The sequence below is a fragment of the Thalassophryne amazonica genome, chromosome 15, assembly GCF_902500255.1.
Source record: "Thalassophryne amazonica chromosome 15, fThaAma1.1, whole genome shotgun sequence".
NCBI lineage: Eukaryota > Metazoa > Chordata > Actinopteri > Batrachoidiformes > Batrachoididae > Thalassophryne > Thalassophryne amazonica.
In genome coordinates, this window is record NC_047117.1 from 42,903,492 (window position 1) to 42,919,295 (window position 15,804).

General features: G+C 43.2%; 1 protein-coding gene across 1 annotated transcript in view; it reads left to right on the top strand.

Moving 5' to 3' along the window:
* zgc:136908 (uncharacterized protein LOC563679 homolog) overlaps window positions 1-15,804 on the top strand; it is a 55,974-nt gene that overhangs the window by 14,427 nt on the left and 25,743 nt on the right. Inside the window, exons 4-5 of the mRNA XM_034188857.1 lie at window positions 14,691-14,833; window positions 15,006-15,136. Coding sequence (XP_034044748.1) covers window positions 14,691-14,833; window positions 15,006-15,136 — 274 coding nt within the window. The remainder of the gene's footprint in view (window positions 1-14,690; window positions 14,834-15,005; window positions 15,137-15,804) is intronic.

Genomic DNA, 15,804 nt, shown 5'->3' on the forward strand with positions numbered 1-15,804 from the left:
ATAATGATAATAAAATAATAATAGTAAGCCTCGTGTGGTTGCACAGAAGACAAAAACAAGGCAGAAAAGTGTGAATTGCAGTGCACTCACCACCTTGAAGAATGTTGTCCAGAGTGACAACCCACTGTGCCTTGACAACATAGTATATAAAATTGCAGAGGAAAACACTATAAAGCATTAAACCTATTACACTGTAGTCCTCAATAACAATGAAATCAATCAATCAACTTTTATTTGTATAGCCATTTACACAGCCCAAAAGGCAATCAAAGTGATTTCCAGAAAAAAAATAAAAACAGACCAAACAAGGACAATATACAATGACAAAATAAAAACAAGAATAATAAGTGTGTCCCTAAAACCAGACTAAAATGCCACAGCACTAGTAAGTATTAAAAGTCATTGTTGGGGAAAGTGTAGTGACACGGACCCACAACAGGGGGTGGAAATGAACGGACAATGAAAGAGTCAAATATGAACACTTTACTGTTGTGAATGAGCACAACACAGAGGAATGTGAAATTTTACAGACAGTCAATCACAAGGGTGACGTGTGGGCAGGCTCGAGGATAGAAGACGTCTGTCCTGAGATGAACCGGAACCACACGATTTCCTCCGCCACCGAACCCGGAGAATACTGGAGCCGCCAAGTCCCGAGTCCCCAGGTGGCCACCGTCTTTGAAGGTCGGATCTGGTACTGCTGGCAGGGAGCAGAGACAATAAGATATGGGTGTGTGCACACCCAGTAGCAACAACGGTGGGAATGCCACCTCCACCTCTAACACACACTCGTGCAGCTCCTGTCTACCCACTTATCTGGTAGAGGTGTGCAGCGGAGCCGTTGTTGGTCACACCGAACGCCGGTCTCACAGACACGGAACACCACAGGAAAACGGCTGCAAAAAAGAGTTCAGACTGATACACAGTTCACTTTCAAGGCTGAGAATACTACCTGAACGGTTTGACGATATCTCAGCGATGAGGTGGAGATGACGTCCGGGTTTTATGGAGTGAGATGATGAAGCATGAATGAGTGACAGCTGTCAGGAGATAATGAGTGACAGCTGTCACCCCCGGCTGTGTCCGTGGCGGCAGCGCCCTCTCGTGCCCGAAGCCCGCACTTCAGGCAGGGCGCCCTCTGGTGGTGGGCCAGCAGTACCTCCTCTTCTGGTGGCCCACACAACAGTCATTTTAAAAAGAAAAGTCTTTAGTTTTGAAAAGACCCAGATCAGTGATGGCGCGTCAGTTTGGCTTCAAAAGTCCAAAGTCTGGACCCAGCAATTGAAATCACATTGTAGGATTTTTAAAGAATTTATTTGTAAATTATGGTGGAAAATAACTATTTGGTCAATAATAAAAGTTCAACTCAATACTTTGTAACAGGGGCGTGCTGGGAACATTTTTCAGCCCTGGAGTTTCATATCCAACTGGCCCACAAACCGCCAGCGCACAGAGATAATAAGAGTTCTGCTGTGGCATTTAAATCCAGCATTTATGTGCTGACTGATTGTGAAAATTGTGTGGCTTATAATAGAAAGTAAACGTTAAGGCAGGCTTATACTGTGCGAGTTTTGGCCCTTTTTGAGCCGATTTTTCACTTGTGCAGAATTTTTGGGATCGCGCCGAGTTTCAGCCTTAATTGTGCATCCTGCATTGTGCAGTCTACATGGAGTAACGAGCTGCGTTTAACATCTCACGACCACCTCCCGTTTGGGAATCGTATGGTCGGATGAAAATCAAACCTGTTTGATATTTTGGTTGGCCGTCGTGACTCATGAGGGTTCTGCGCTGTTGAAGCAGCGCTACAAGGGTCTACGCGCTGATTATGTCGCGCACTGTCCATGAGCAAACACCGGAGAGAGCAAGTGATCTCATGTAAAGCCTTGTGTTTATTTTATTGCGTTCCCTTGCAATAACCTAATATCATATTAAAGTTCTTGCCTATCAGCGCGCACAGTGAGTGGAATCAGGTGGGGGGAGACTGAACGTATATGCGCGCGCACACACACACAGCAGACAACAACAGGATTTACGACAAATGAGCACAGCTGTAAGACTCCGTATGAAATATAGTTTATTTATACAGCAGTGTAAGTAGCAACACCTGTTATGAATGTTTATGTTTTCTTTTTTTACCGTCCTCTCGTGAATCACATTACTGTCTGCTGTGTGCGCGCGCGCATATATGTTCAGTCTTCCCCCACCTGATTCCACTCACTGTGCACGCTGATAGGCATGAACTTTAATATGATATTAGGTTATTGCGAGGGGATGCAATAAAAAAACACAAGACTTTACATGAGATCACTGTTTGCTCTCTCTGGTGATTGCACATGGACACTACAGTGCGCGAGGTAATCAACGCGTAGACGCTTGTAGCGCTGCTTCAACAGCGCGGAAAAAAAAGAAAAAAAAGCGTCTGTTTACGTTTTGCTTCTGGAAACACGAGTCTGACGTGGTTTTTGAACATACAATGTGCGCAGTCAGATCGCATCAGAGCATCGGGCCGTACAGTGTGAGAACATGAATCGTACACTCTGAACTTTTAAACCCTGCGGTTTTGTTGCACAGTTTGAGCTGGAGCCAAGTACAATGATTGAAAATATCATTAGTGAAGTCTGTAAGTAGCTGGAAGAGGTGGTACTGTACTACAAATTTTGCATCAACAGGCATGTAGCCTGTTATGCCCGGCCCTATTTACCATTTCCCTCTTTGCTCTGTCTTCTTGAAAAAACATCTGTGAGCTTTGCACACTTGGCAGCATCTTCCTCCAAAGCTTTCTTTCTTAATCTAGCTTTTTCAGCTCTACCATGCAGTTGGCCAGGAACAGCACCCATACATGGCAGAATATAGTCTGTTTCCAGTCAGAATGCTCTGGTCCTCTTATCATCAAATGTGTTTCCTGAGGGATGAGACTTCTGATATAGTGAGTGTGGTCTGCAGTTAATTTATTCCTGACAGCCACAGTTGATAAGAATCAAAGGTTCCCTTTGGATTCCATAGAAAATGCATGCAGGTCATTTTTGACCCACTTATGGAAGCTTGGGGTAGTAATACAAAAACTACAATTTCTTAAAATGTATAAAAGGTAAGTTCAAAATGTAAATGTCATTATATCAAAAACATGTTTTTTGAGTAATACCTGGAATATGAAATGATAAAAATTTTTCATTACAAATATATTTCAAGAAAACAACCACACCGGGTCATTTTTGACCCACTTATGCATCTAAGGGTTAATCTAGCTTTTTCAGCTACACCTGGCTTTTTTCTGTCCATCTTTTCACTCACGGGCCATTCCTCCTATACTTGCTAGTAGTGCAAGTCCCATCTGAGCACACAGGGCTTGATTGGACTGAACTAACTGTAATGACTGCATAGGGGTCTTAAACGTGTAATGGTATGTCCCTACCTTAGGCTTTGGAAAAGATAACAGCGTTGCAAAAGAAGCAGTCTTAAGTTATTTTCGTGATTGTAAAACATTTATAACACTTAATGTCTTCTCTTTAAGATACAGCAGCCCAAGTGTCTTGCTGTGTAGCCTAACAGTTAGTGGTGGTCATATATGTATGCATATATTAACACCCCCTCACAACGGCCCCAGGTTGGACCAGCCCACCAGGAAAACTCCCGACTCTCCCGATTACCCAGCATGCGGTAGCTTTGTAACATAATCTTTGTTGGCAATGACAAAGGTCAAACATTTCCTGTAAGTCTTCACCAGGTTTCCACACACTGTAGCTGGTATTGTGGCCTATTCCTCCATGCAGATCTCTAGAGCAGTGATGTTTTGGGGCTGTTGCTGGGCAACACAGACTTTCAACTCCCTTAACAAATTTTCTGTGGTGTTGAGGTCTGGAGACTGGCTTGGCCACTCCAGGACCTTGAAATGCTTTATACGGAGACAGTCCTTCATTGCCGGAAGACCCAGTCACGTTACATCGTCAATGCTCTCACGATACATCGCCCCGTTCATTCTTCCCTTAGCACAAATCAGTCGTCCTGTCCCCTTTGCAGAAAAACAGCCCCAAAGCATGATGTTTCCACCCCCATGCTTCACAGTAGATATGGTGTTCTTGGAATGCAACTCAGCATTCTTCTTCCTCCAAACACAACGAGTTGAGTTTTTACCAAAATGTTCTATTTTGGCTTCATCTGACCACATGATATTCTCCCAGTCCTCTTCTGGATCATCCATATGCTCTCTGGCAAACTTCAGACGGGCCTGGACATGTACTGGCTTAAGCAGGGGACACGTCTGTCACTGCAGGATTTGAGTCCCTCTGTGCATAGTGTGTAGCCTTTGTTACTTTGATCCCAACTATCTGCAGGTCATTCATTAGGTCCCTCTGTGTAGTTCTGGGATTTATGCTCACTGTTCTCATGATCATTTTGAGCCCACAGGATGACATCTTGCGTGGAGCCCCAGATCGAGGGAGATTATCGGTGGTCTTGTATGTCTTCCATTTTCTTACAATTGCTCCCACAGTTGATTTATTCACACCAACCTGCTTGATTATTGTAGACTCTCTCTTCCCAGCCTGGTGCACATCTACAATATTCTTCCTGGTGTCCTTCGACAGCTCTTTGGTCTTGGCCATGGTTGAGTTTGGAGTCTGACTGTTTGAGGCTGTGGTCATGTGTCTTTTATAGAGATAATGAGTTCCAACAGATGCAATTAATACAGGTAGCAGGTGGAGGACAGAAAAGCTTCTTAAAGAAGAAGTTACAGGTCTGTGAGAGCCAAAAATCTTGCTTGTTTGTGGGTGACCAAATACTTATTTTCCACCATGGTTTACAGTTAAATGCTTTAAAAACCCTATGATGTGATTTTCTGGATTTTTTTTTCTCATTTTGTCTCTCATAGTTGATGTGTACCTATATTGAAAATTACAGACCTCTCTCATCTTTCTAAGTAGGAGAACTTGCACAATCAGGGGTTGAATAAAGACTTTTTACCCCACTGTAGATCTGGGAACCTCCAACAGACAGAGATTGGATGACCTCAGAACCCGGATTTGGTCATGTAGCACCAATACCTCACTGAAATGAGGTGGTGCAAAACCAGTAAGAGCTTTAAAAGAAAATATTAAAATTTAAAAATCAATTCAACAGTGGTTAGGAAGCCATAGCAGGAGGTAGAGGATCGGGGTAATGTGCTCACATCTGGGGGTGTTAGTTTAAAGATGGGGCTGCAGCATTTTGCACCAGCTGCAAGTAAGTAATCGCAGACTGAGAAATGGCAGTATAAATTGCATTACAGTAGCTGAGTGTTGAGCTGATGAAAGCATGAATAGCTTTTTCAAGCTCCAAATGGGAAAGAAAAGGTTTGACTTTTGTTAAAAACCACAACCAAAAGAAGCTAGAGTTGACTGCTGTGCTGGAAAATGGTGGATTGTCACTTCTGGGTTAGGGCAGAATTACTATCTCTGGGTCTTGCACGGGTAAATTGGAGCAGGTGATCGATAAACGGATTAGGGCGCCGTCTGACATTTTATGAACTTTGTACCAGACGACCATGGCAAAGAAGGAGTTGAGCTGGAAGGCAAGGCTCTCAATTTACCAGTCGAATTACGCTCCTGTCCTCAGCTATGGTTATGAGCTTAGGTTAACAACTAAAAGAATAAGATTGGACAAGCAAGCGGCTAGAAATTAGATTCCTCCATTGAGTACCTGTGCTTACAATCCTGGACAAGGTGAGAAGCTCAATTATCCCAGAGGGAGTAGAGCTGCTACTTCTTCACATCAAAAGGAGACAGTTGAGGTGGTTTGGGCATCTGATGATGATGCCCCCTGGTCGTCTCCCTAGTGAGGGCTTCCAGTCATGTGCAACCAGGAGGAGGCCCCAGGGAAGACCCAGGACACGCTGGAGAGATTACATTTCCCAGCTGAATTGGGAATGCCATGGGATCCCCGGGAAGAGTTACAGGACTTGGCCGAGGATAGGGAATCAATCAATCAATCAATCAATTTTTTTATATAGCGCCAAATCACAACAAACAGTTGCCCCAAGGCGCTTTATATTGTAAGGCAAGGCCATACAATAATTATGTAAAACCCCAACGGTCAAAACGACCCCCTGTGAGCAAGCACTTGGCTACAGTGGGAAGGAAAAACTCCCTTTTAACAGGAAGAAACCTCCAGCAGAACCAGGCTCAGGGAGGGGCAGTCTTCTGCTGGGACTGGTTGGGGCTGAGGGAGAGAACCAGGAAAAAGACATGCTGTGGAGGGGAGCAGAGATCGATCACTAATGATTAAATGCAGAGTGGTGCATACAGAGCAAAAAGAGAAAGAAACAGTGCATCATGGGAACCCCCCAGCAGTCTACGTCTATAGCAGCATAACTAAAGGATGGTTCAGGGTCACTTGATCCAGCCCTAACTATAAGCTTTAGCAAAAAGGAAAGTTTTAAGCCTAATCTTAAAAGTAGAGAGGGTGTCTGTCTCCCTGATCTGAATTGGGAGCTGGTTCCACAGGAGAGGAGCCTGAAAGCTGAAGGCTCTGCCTCCCATTCTACTCTTACAAACCCTAGGAACTACAAGTAAGCCTGCAGTCTGAGAGCGAAGCGCTCTATTGGGGTGATATGGTACTATGAGGTCCCTAAGATAAGATGGGACCTGATTATTCAAAACCTTATAAGTAAGAAGAAGAATTTTAAATTCTATTCTAGAATTAACAGGAAGCCAATGAAGAGAAGCCAATATGGGTGAGATATGCTCTCTCCTTCTAGTCCCCGTCAGTACTCTAGCTGCAGCATTTTGAATTAACTGAAGGCTTTTTAGGGAACTTTTAGGACAACCTGATAATAATGAATTACAATAGTCCAGCCTAGAGGAAATAAATGCATGAATTAGTTTTTCAGCATCACTCTGAGACAAGACCTTTCTGATTTTAGAGATATTGCGTAAATGCAAAAAAGCAGTCCTACATATTTGTTTAATATGCGCTTTGAATGACATATCCTGATCAAAAATGACTCCAAGATTTCTCACAGTATTACTAGAGGTCAGGGTAATGCCATCCAGAGTAAGGATCTGGTTAGACACCATGTTTCTAAGATTTGTGGTACAATAATAAGTACAATAACTTCAGTTTTATCTGAGTTTAAAAGCAGGAAATTAGAGGTCATCCATGTCTTTATGTCTGTAAGGGAAGTGTGGGATAAGCTGCTTGCTCTGCTGCTACCACAAGTCACACCTGGATAAGTGGTTGAAAATGACTTACTGATGACTGAAACCAAAGACAGAATTGTTTTATAAAAATGACTGCAATTGGGTATAAACAACTTTGTCTAAAACCTTAAACCAAAAAGGGCAAGTGGGAAACAGGTTTAAAATTTGATAAAACTGAGTCCAGATGATATTTTTAAGAAGAGGTCGATCCACAGTGTATTTTAAAGCAGTTGGCACAGATCTCAAACTAAGGTAAGATTTGATGAAACTCAGTAAACTAGGGTCAGTGTCATGTGGGACTGAGTACATGTTTTGTTTTATGAACTGCTTGTTTTTAGGTCTGTGTTTGTGGTCACTGTATGCTCTTGTCTTGTGTCTGGGGTTTGGGTCTGAGTGTGTTTCCCTTCTGTTTGCCATGCCTCATTTCTTGTGTGTTCCTGCACACCTGTTCCTCATTTCCCTCGTCACCACCCGCTATATTTAAGCCTTCTGTTTCTCTCATGTCTTTGCCTGTTCATTGTATCTTAGTGTCGTCGCTACCAGCCTTTGTTACAGTCATGTTTTTTTTTTTTTGTATGCCTTTCCGTGTACTGACCTCTGCCTGGTTTTGGATTAAACCATTTTTCTCACACTACACAACTGAGTGGGTCTTGCAATTGTGTCCTGCATTTTTGTGCAGGACACAAAAGTTTATGACAGAATAAACTGGCTAAAAATGGACACAGCAGACTCTGCACCTGTCCACTGGATGCTCCGCTCACAGGGACAAAAGCTTACACAGCAGGGTGAGACATTAATGACTCTGTGCTCCAGTTTAATCGAGCTAGTAAAGCGTCAGGAATAGATAATGGCAGTTAGGCTCTCAGGTCAGTCTCCTTGTGAAGAAGCTTGATAAAGGGACACCCAGGGGTGAAAGCAAGCTGGAACGCAGTGGAACTCCAACAGATATTCAGTCCTTTACAGCTGGAATGCAACCAGTATGCCTTTGAAGAGAGCAACTTTTCACCCCAGCTTATAATCAGAGAGGAAAGAACTTCCAGCAACAACAGCCAAAAAAACGGTGGGCTGCTTTGTGTCTGTCTCCAGTTACTTTTGCATTTTTAAAGAGCTGGAAGTTTGATTCACGGCACCAAATGGAGATGCATTTTAGAGCGCGCAAACTGTGCATTATTCTACCTTCTGAATTAGCACATGCACACAAAAGCATGTCCTGTGCAGAATACATCAGATCCGATACCTGCTCATCAGTTAACCATTTTGTTCAGGTGTTCGAGCAGGTACTTCAGCACACATGTCTGGGTTGGGAAGCTGCGGGTTCATTACTGAAATTAAGGCAAGTTTAATGCAGAGCAGTTCATTATTCTGTAGACTTTCGCACACTTGCCGCTAAGAGCGTGTGGAATATGGTGGCATTAACTGCTGCTTTTTCCAAAGACTATCTGAGAATATTAGGGATCAGCTCATGGCTGTCGAGTTACCATAGGATTTGGACTCTATCAAACTAGAAATTAAAATAGATAGGAGACTGTCAGAGAGACACCCGGAGGTCATGGATCACCCACATGGAGGGGAAGGATCGACTGCAGGAATCTGTCCTTCAGGTCAACCATGACCAACACGCAGCAGAAACCAGCATGGAGGACACTTGATTTCAGGCTGCCAGGTCTGTGGTTCCAGGGCTTTACAGAAGCCAGCTGTGAGGGTGAGTCCTAGTCTTGTTAGCACAGACGTAGAGCACAATGAGATCAAAGCCACAGTTTCGTCATAAATTACCTCAGAGACGGTTCCTTTGTTTATTGACTCTAGTTCTGACACTAACCTACTGTCTGTCGCTAGGAGTTTGAGCCTTAAGCCTCCTTGACACTTGCACAAATTTGATTCCCACTCTGGCAAAGGAAATTTGAAATGCTCAAAATTTCTGGCACGCATTAATTTTGTGCCACTTGTGTGAACTCGTCATGAACATTGCACAACCTATTTGAAAACGCTGCATGACAATGCAAGGTATCTGAACCTGAAATTAGATTATGAAGAGATGCTGCATCTATAATAGCCATAATTTTACAGTCACATTATCTAACTCATGAGAATGAAATGCAGCTGTATTATCAATCCACTCACTCACTCATCACTGACTCATCTTCAACCCCTTATCCGGAATCGGGTCACGGGGACAACAGCTCCAGCAGGCGACCCCAGACTTCCCTTTCCCAGGCCAAATTGACCACCTCTGACTGGGGGATCCCGAGGCACTCCCAGGCCAGTGTGGAGATATAATCTCTCTACCTAGTCCTGGGTCTTCCCCAGGGTCTCCTCCCAGATGGCCATGCCTGGAACTCCTTTCAATGCAAAGGCTCTTCAGCTCTACTCCAAGCTCCCCATGGATGACTGAGCTTCTCACCCTGTCTATAAGGGAGACATCAGCCGCCCTCCTAAGGAAGTCTATTTTGGGTGATAAACATGAGTTCATCAGTGAAATAATCTGCTGGAGTCAGTCGCTGCAAAGAAAACCTGCACCCTTGGCCCTACTTTAGACACCACTGATCAACAGGCTTCTCACCATGTCTGTTTCCTTCCATAGACTCAGATTCCTTAGTCCCTTCTGCATTGGCCATGGCAAGGAGATGCAAAAGTACCTTGGAGTGGGCCCACCAAGCCCTGATCAAGTCATTAGAATCTTACAAGATGACTGTGGATTGCAGAACTCCCACTCCATAAAATGTTCATCACCACCATATTTAAGCCTTTTGTTTCCCTCATGTCATTACCAGTTCATCTTCCTGGTAAAGACATGAGGGAAAGATTTAGTGTCACTATCGGCCTTTCTCCCAATCCTTGTGTGTCATTTTACCAAGCCATGTATTGGACCTCTTGCCTGTTTTGAGACCTTGCTTTTTGTCTCATGATTTGGAAACCGCTGTTGTTTTTTGTCTACCTTTCCGTGTACCGACCTCCGACTGGTTTTGTATTAAACCCTTTTTCTCACACTACGCACCTGAGTCAGTCATGCAATTGTGTCCTGCATTTTTGTGCCCAAGTTCATGACAAACCATATTAAAACCCTCAACCACCATTTTAGCAGGAATAATGTCCATTTTCATATGTTGCATTATTTAGTTGTTGTTGTCCACATCGGATACAGCCAGATCCACAATGGCATGTGACACAAGTTTTTCGCCGGATGCCCTTCCTGATGCAGCTCCAGTGTAACCTGGAGAAACACACACAGCCACTGGTGTTCCAAAGAGGTCTCCCATCCAAGTACTAACCAGACCCCTCACTGCTTAGCTTCTGAGATCTGATGGGATCAGGCTTACACAGAGCAGATCATCTGCATGTTGCATTATTTTAGTGAGAGTTGAAAAAGAGACCCATTGAAACTGTTCAAATACAGTAGGGATGGGATGACTAGTCATAATATTCGACTACAACTAGCCATTTTACTAGTCGACAATCATCATCTAGAATCATCTAACCAAGGATCAAATCAAATCAAATCAATTTTATTTACACTCAACAAAAATATAAATGCAACACTTTTGGTTTTGCTCCCATTTTGTATGAGATGAACTCAAAGATCTAAAACTTTTTCCACATACACAATATCACCATTTCCCTCACATATTGTTCACAAACCAGTCTAAATCTGTGATAGTGAGCACTTCTCCTTTGCTGAGATAATCCATCCCACCTCACAGGTGTGCCATATCAAGATGCTGATTAGACACCATGATTAGTGCACAGGTGTGCCTTAGACTGCCCACAATAAAAGGCCACTCTGAAAGGTGCAGTTTTATCACACAGCACAATGCCACAGATGTCGCAAGATTTGAGGGAGCGTGCAATTGGCATGCTGACAGCAGGAATGTCAACCAGAGCTGTTGCTCATGTATTGAATGTTCATTCCTCTACCATAAGCCGTCTCCAAAGGTGTTTCAGAGAATTTGGCAGTACATCCAACCAGCCTCACAACCGCAGACCACGTGTAACCACACCAGCCCAGGACCTCCACATCCAGCATGTTCAACTCCAAGATCGTCTGAGACCAGCCACGCTGACAGCTGCTGAAACAATCGGTTTGCATAACCAAAGCATTTCTGCACAAACTGTCAGAAACCGTCTCAGGGAAGCTCATCTGCATGCTCGTCGTCCTCATCGGGGTCTCGACCTGACTCCAGTTCGTCGTTGTAACCGACTTGAGTGGGCAAATGCTCACATTCGCTGGCGTTTGGCATGTTGGAGAGGTGTTCTCTTCACGGATTAATCCCGGTTCACACTGTCCAGGGCAGATGGCAGACAGCGTGTGTGGCATCGTGTGGGTGAGCGATTTTCTGATGTCAATGTTGTGGATCGAGTGGCCCATGGTGGCGGTGGGGTTATGGTATGGGCAGGCGTCTGTTATGGACGAAGAACAGAGGTGCATTTTATTGATGGCATTTTGAATGCACAGAGATACCGTGACGAGATCCCATTGTTGTGCCATACATCCAAGAACATCACCTCATGTTGCAGCAGGATAATGCACGGCCCCATGTTGCAAGGATCTCTACACAATTCTTGGAAGCTGAAAATGTCCCAGTTCTTGCATGGCCGACATACTCACCAGACATGTCACCCATTGAGCATGTTTGGGATGCTCTGGACCGGCGTATACGACAGCGTGTACCAGTTCCTGCCAATATCCAGCAACTTCGCACAGCCATTGAAGAGGAGTGGACCAACATTCCACAGGCCACAATTGACAACCTGATCAACTCTATGCGAAGGAGATGTGTTGCACTGCATGAGGCAAATGGTGGTCACACCAGATACTGACTGGTATCCCCCCCAATAAAACAAAACTGCACCTTTCAGAGTGGCCTTTTATTGTGGACAGTCTAAGGCACACCTGTGCACTAATCATGGAGTCTAATCAGCATCTTGGTATGGCACACCTGTGAGGTGGGATGGATTATCTCAGCAAAGGAGAAGTGCTCACTATCACAGATTTAGACTGGTTTGTGAACAATATTTGAGGGAAATGGTGATATTGTGTATGTGGAAAAAGTTTTAGATCTTTGAGTTCATCTCATACAAAATGGGAGCAAAACCAAAAGTGTTGCGTTTATATTTTTGTTGAGTGTATATAGCGCCAAATCACAACAAACAGTTGCCCCAAGGCGCTTTATATTGTAAGGCAAAAGCCATACAATATTTACAGAAAAAACCCCAACGGTCAAAACGACCCCCTGTGAGCAAGCACTTGGCGACAGTGGGAAGGAAAAAACTCCCTTTTAACAGGAAGAAACCTTCAGCAGAACCAGGCTCAGGGAGGGGCAGTCTTCTGCTGGGACTGGTTGGGGCTGAGGGGAGAGAATCAGGAAAAAGACATGCTGTGGAAGAGAGCAGAGATCAATCACTAATGATTAAATGCAGAGTGGTGCATACAGAGCAAAAAGAGAAAGAAACACTCAGTGCATCATGGGAACCCCCCAGCAGTCTAAGTCTATAGCAGCATAACTAAGGGATGGTTCAGGGTCACCTGATCCAGCCCTAACTATAAGCTTTTTCAAAAAGGAAAGTTTTATGCCTAATCTTAAAAGTAGAGAGGGTGTCTGTCTCCCTGATCCGAATTGGGAGCTGGTTCCACAGGAGAGGAGCCTGAAAGCTGAAGACTCTGCCTCCCATTCTACTCTTACAAACCCTAGGAACTACAAGTAAGCCTGCAGTCTGAGAGCGAAGCACTCTATTGGGGTGATATGGTACTATGAGGTCCCTAAGATAAGATGGGAACGTTGATGGGAACAATTGTTTTGACCGTTGGGGTTTTTACGTAATTATTGTATGGCCTTGCCTTACAATATAAAGTGCCTTGGGGCAACTGTTTGTTGTGATTTGGCGCTATATAAATAAAATTGATTGATTGATTGATTTTTAAGTAATGGTTTAATTACTGCCACCTTAAAAGCCTGTGGCACATAGCCAACTAATAAAGATAGATTGATCATATTTAAGATCGAAGCATTAATTAATCTGCCCATTAATTGATCTGCCCATGGTTTTGTGGATTTACACTGAAAAGGGGCAATAGAGTCCAGAATTCCAGCACAGGTGATATAGAAGGAGGAAAGAATGTTGACTGGGGATGATGGAGTTACCAGACCACTGTGAGACTGGGGGGATGATAAGTCTTTTAAAACAGCAAAGAATTCTCTAGGTGTAGAAGAGGTGAGGATCAGTTGTTTGCAAGCCAAAGCAATAGGTTTACAGGTTGGTTCGGGGACTGTAAATTCTTATGTGTGACCAAGTAGATAAGTAGGTCCATGTACTGACTGAATTCAATCAAAACATGCCAGAAGTTTTTGAGATGCCAGCGAGGACTCTGTGAATATTTAGAGAGAAAAATTATTGCACAAATATTTGGAACAGTTCAAAATTCAACTGAAGAGTTACAAGACTGTTCACTGTTTCACCATCCACTTGCACAAAATTTTGCGACTCATTCCACAAATGTCATTCACACTTTGTTGAAGCCCAGTGAGATACCACCTTTACTGTGTGGTTGTGAGACTGTCACCTGTTGTGTCAACTGGATGTTGGTGGTATGAGATTTCTTCAGAGGACACTTGGGTACTCTTGACTGTTGGAATGACATTGTGTCAAATTAAAAGTTTCTAAGGTAGAAGCAGATGAGATGTACCACTTACATTGTGAGGGAATGTGAGCTATAACTTTTTGGTCATGTGTCTCCTTCTCTGGTCAAGATCCACCATGCAGGTGCCTCAGTACTGAGGACCCGAGCAACTGTAAAAGGCCAAGGGGATACCCAAATACCACACAGGTGTCATTGAAAAATACTACTACTATAGATACTAGCTACCTTTGGGATGTGGAGATGGAGCATTTGTCTGTCATGGTGGTTGCATTGTAGGATTTAATGTGGTAGGTGGTACTGTCTTAGGTGTGGTGATGCATGGCACCAGAACATCCTCCCAGACCTGAGGCCTGACCTGTTTTCTTGATGTGATTCGTATGAAGTTGATGATGTTGATCTTTTGTCAGCATTTTACAGTGACACTGTTGCAATAGCAGCAAAGTGCTTTGCACTGCAAATGAAAGCTACAACCAGTTAAGTTCTTCACTATGATGGATTATGGCTAGAAATGTTGTTTCAGCTAATCGTGAGTTGATTGTAATGGTGTACCAACATGAGTAAAAGCTAATGGCACTCAGGAAAGACAGCTTTTTAACTTCTTTATTTTTTTCAGTGTTTACAGTTTTGAATATATTTTCCAGTGATATGTATCTTTCATCAAGATTTGGGGTTCAAACATGAAAACGATTGGTATGATTAAGAAAAACTATAATTGTTGAAATGTAAAATAACACACAAGTCCATTTTCAACCACATTTTTCTTTTATTTATGTCCATTTTCACTGTTTTAATTGGATTGAAAATTTGGATATGGATGAAGGAATAGTGCACTTTCAACCTCGGTGATCATTTGTCATGACTGTGATGTGTTTGTGTAAACTCAGTATCCATGCCTGCCCTGATATCAAGTATGGGAAACGGATCCATGTTCTTCCTATAGATGACACCATTGAGGGATTGACAGGGAACCTCTTTGAAGTTTTTCTCAAACCCTACTTTCTGGAGGCGTATCGGCCGATTCACAAAGGTATCATCCCTGTGACTGAAAAGAGTCTGCTATATTTTGTCAGTGAAGCCTCCTGCTTGCATTCATGGCTATCCCTATTTATGATCACATTTGTTTAAAATAAAACACATGTTCTTATTTAACAGCACAGCTGTTGCTCATATGGTCAAGTGACACCTTCATCTTTTATCAGGTGACATCTTCCAAGTGAGGGGCAGCATGCGAGCAGTAGAGTTCAAGGTGGTGGAGACTGACCCCAACCCTCACTGCATTGTCGCTCCAGACACCGTCATCTACTGTGAGGGAGAGCCAATCAAAAGAGAGGTGACAGATTTAGGAGCCTTTTGATTTGTACTGGCACTTGTCCAACATTTAATGTAGACACAAACTAAATTTGTCTTTTGAGGCAAAAAAAAAAAAAAAAACACACACACACACACTTTTAGCATCTTGCTCATTTTCCCTTGTTGTTGCCTTTTACTTCTACCATGAAATATACAGTAAATATTGTCTGTCAAAGTGTATGGCTTTAAAAGTTCATGTACAGAATTTAGATGTACTGTTCAGGAAACTATATTAGCTGGCTGAAATTGAGTAGCTTGCATATTTGGAAAAACTATTGGCAATTAAAAAAGTGCAAAACTGAAATTAAACTAAAATTTATGAATCCACTGGCTCATCATCTGACACATTTTTCTGAGCAGCGCCTCCACACAACTCATGTGGGTCCTGGTGGAGGTCAACTTAGATCAGCACAGGTCAGGAAAGGTTGGCTAAACCTATGCTGGTTTGAACAATTCAGATTTTTTCAAGTTCGATTGTCTCACCAGCCACTTGCACTCATCTTGGGACCACCTGGTGCAGACTCCGTATACAGTACCAGTTAAAGGTTTGGACACACTTTCTCATTCAAATGAATGGGGAAAAGCCATTATAATATTTCAATTTAAAGAACCCATCCATCCATCATCCATTAATTTCCTGCTGCAAAT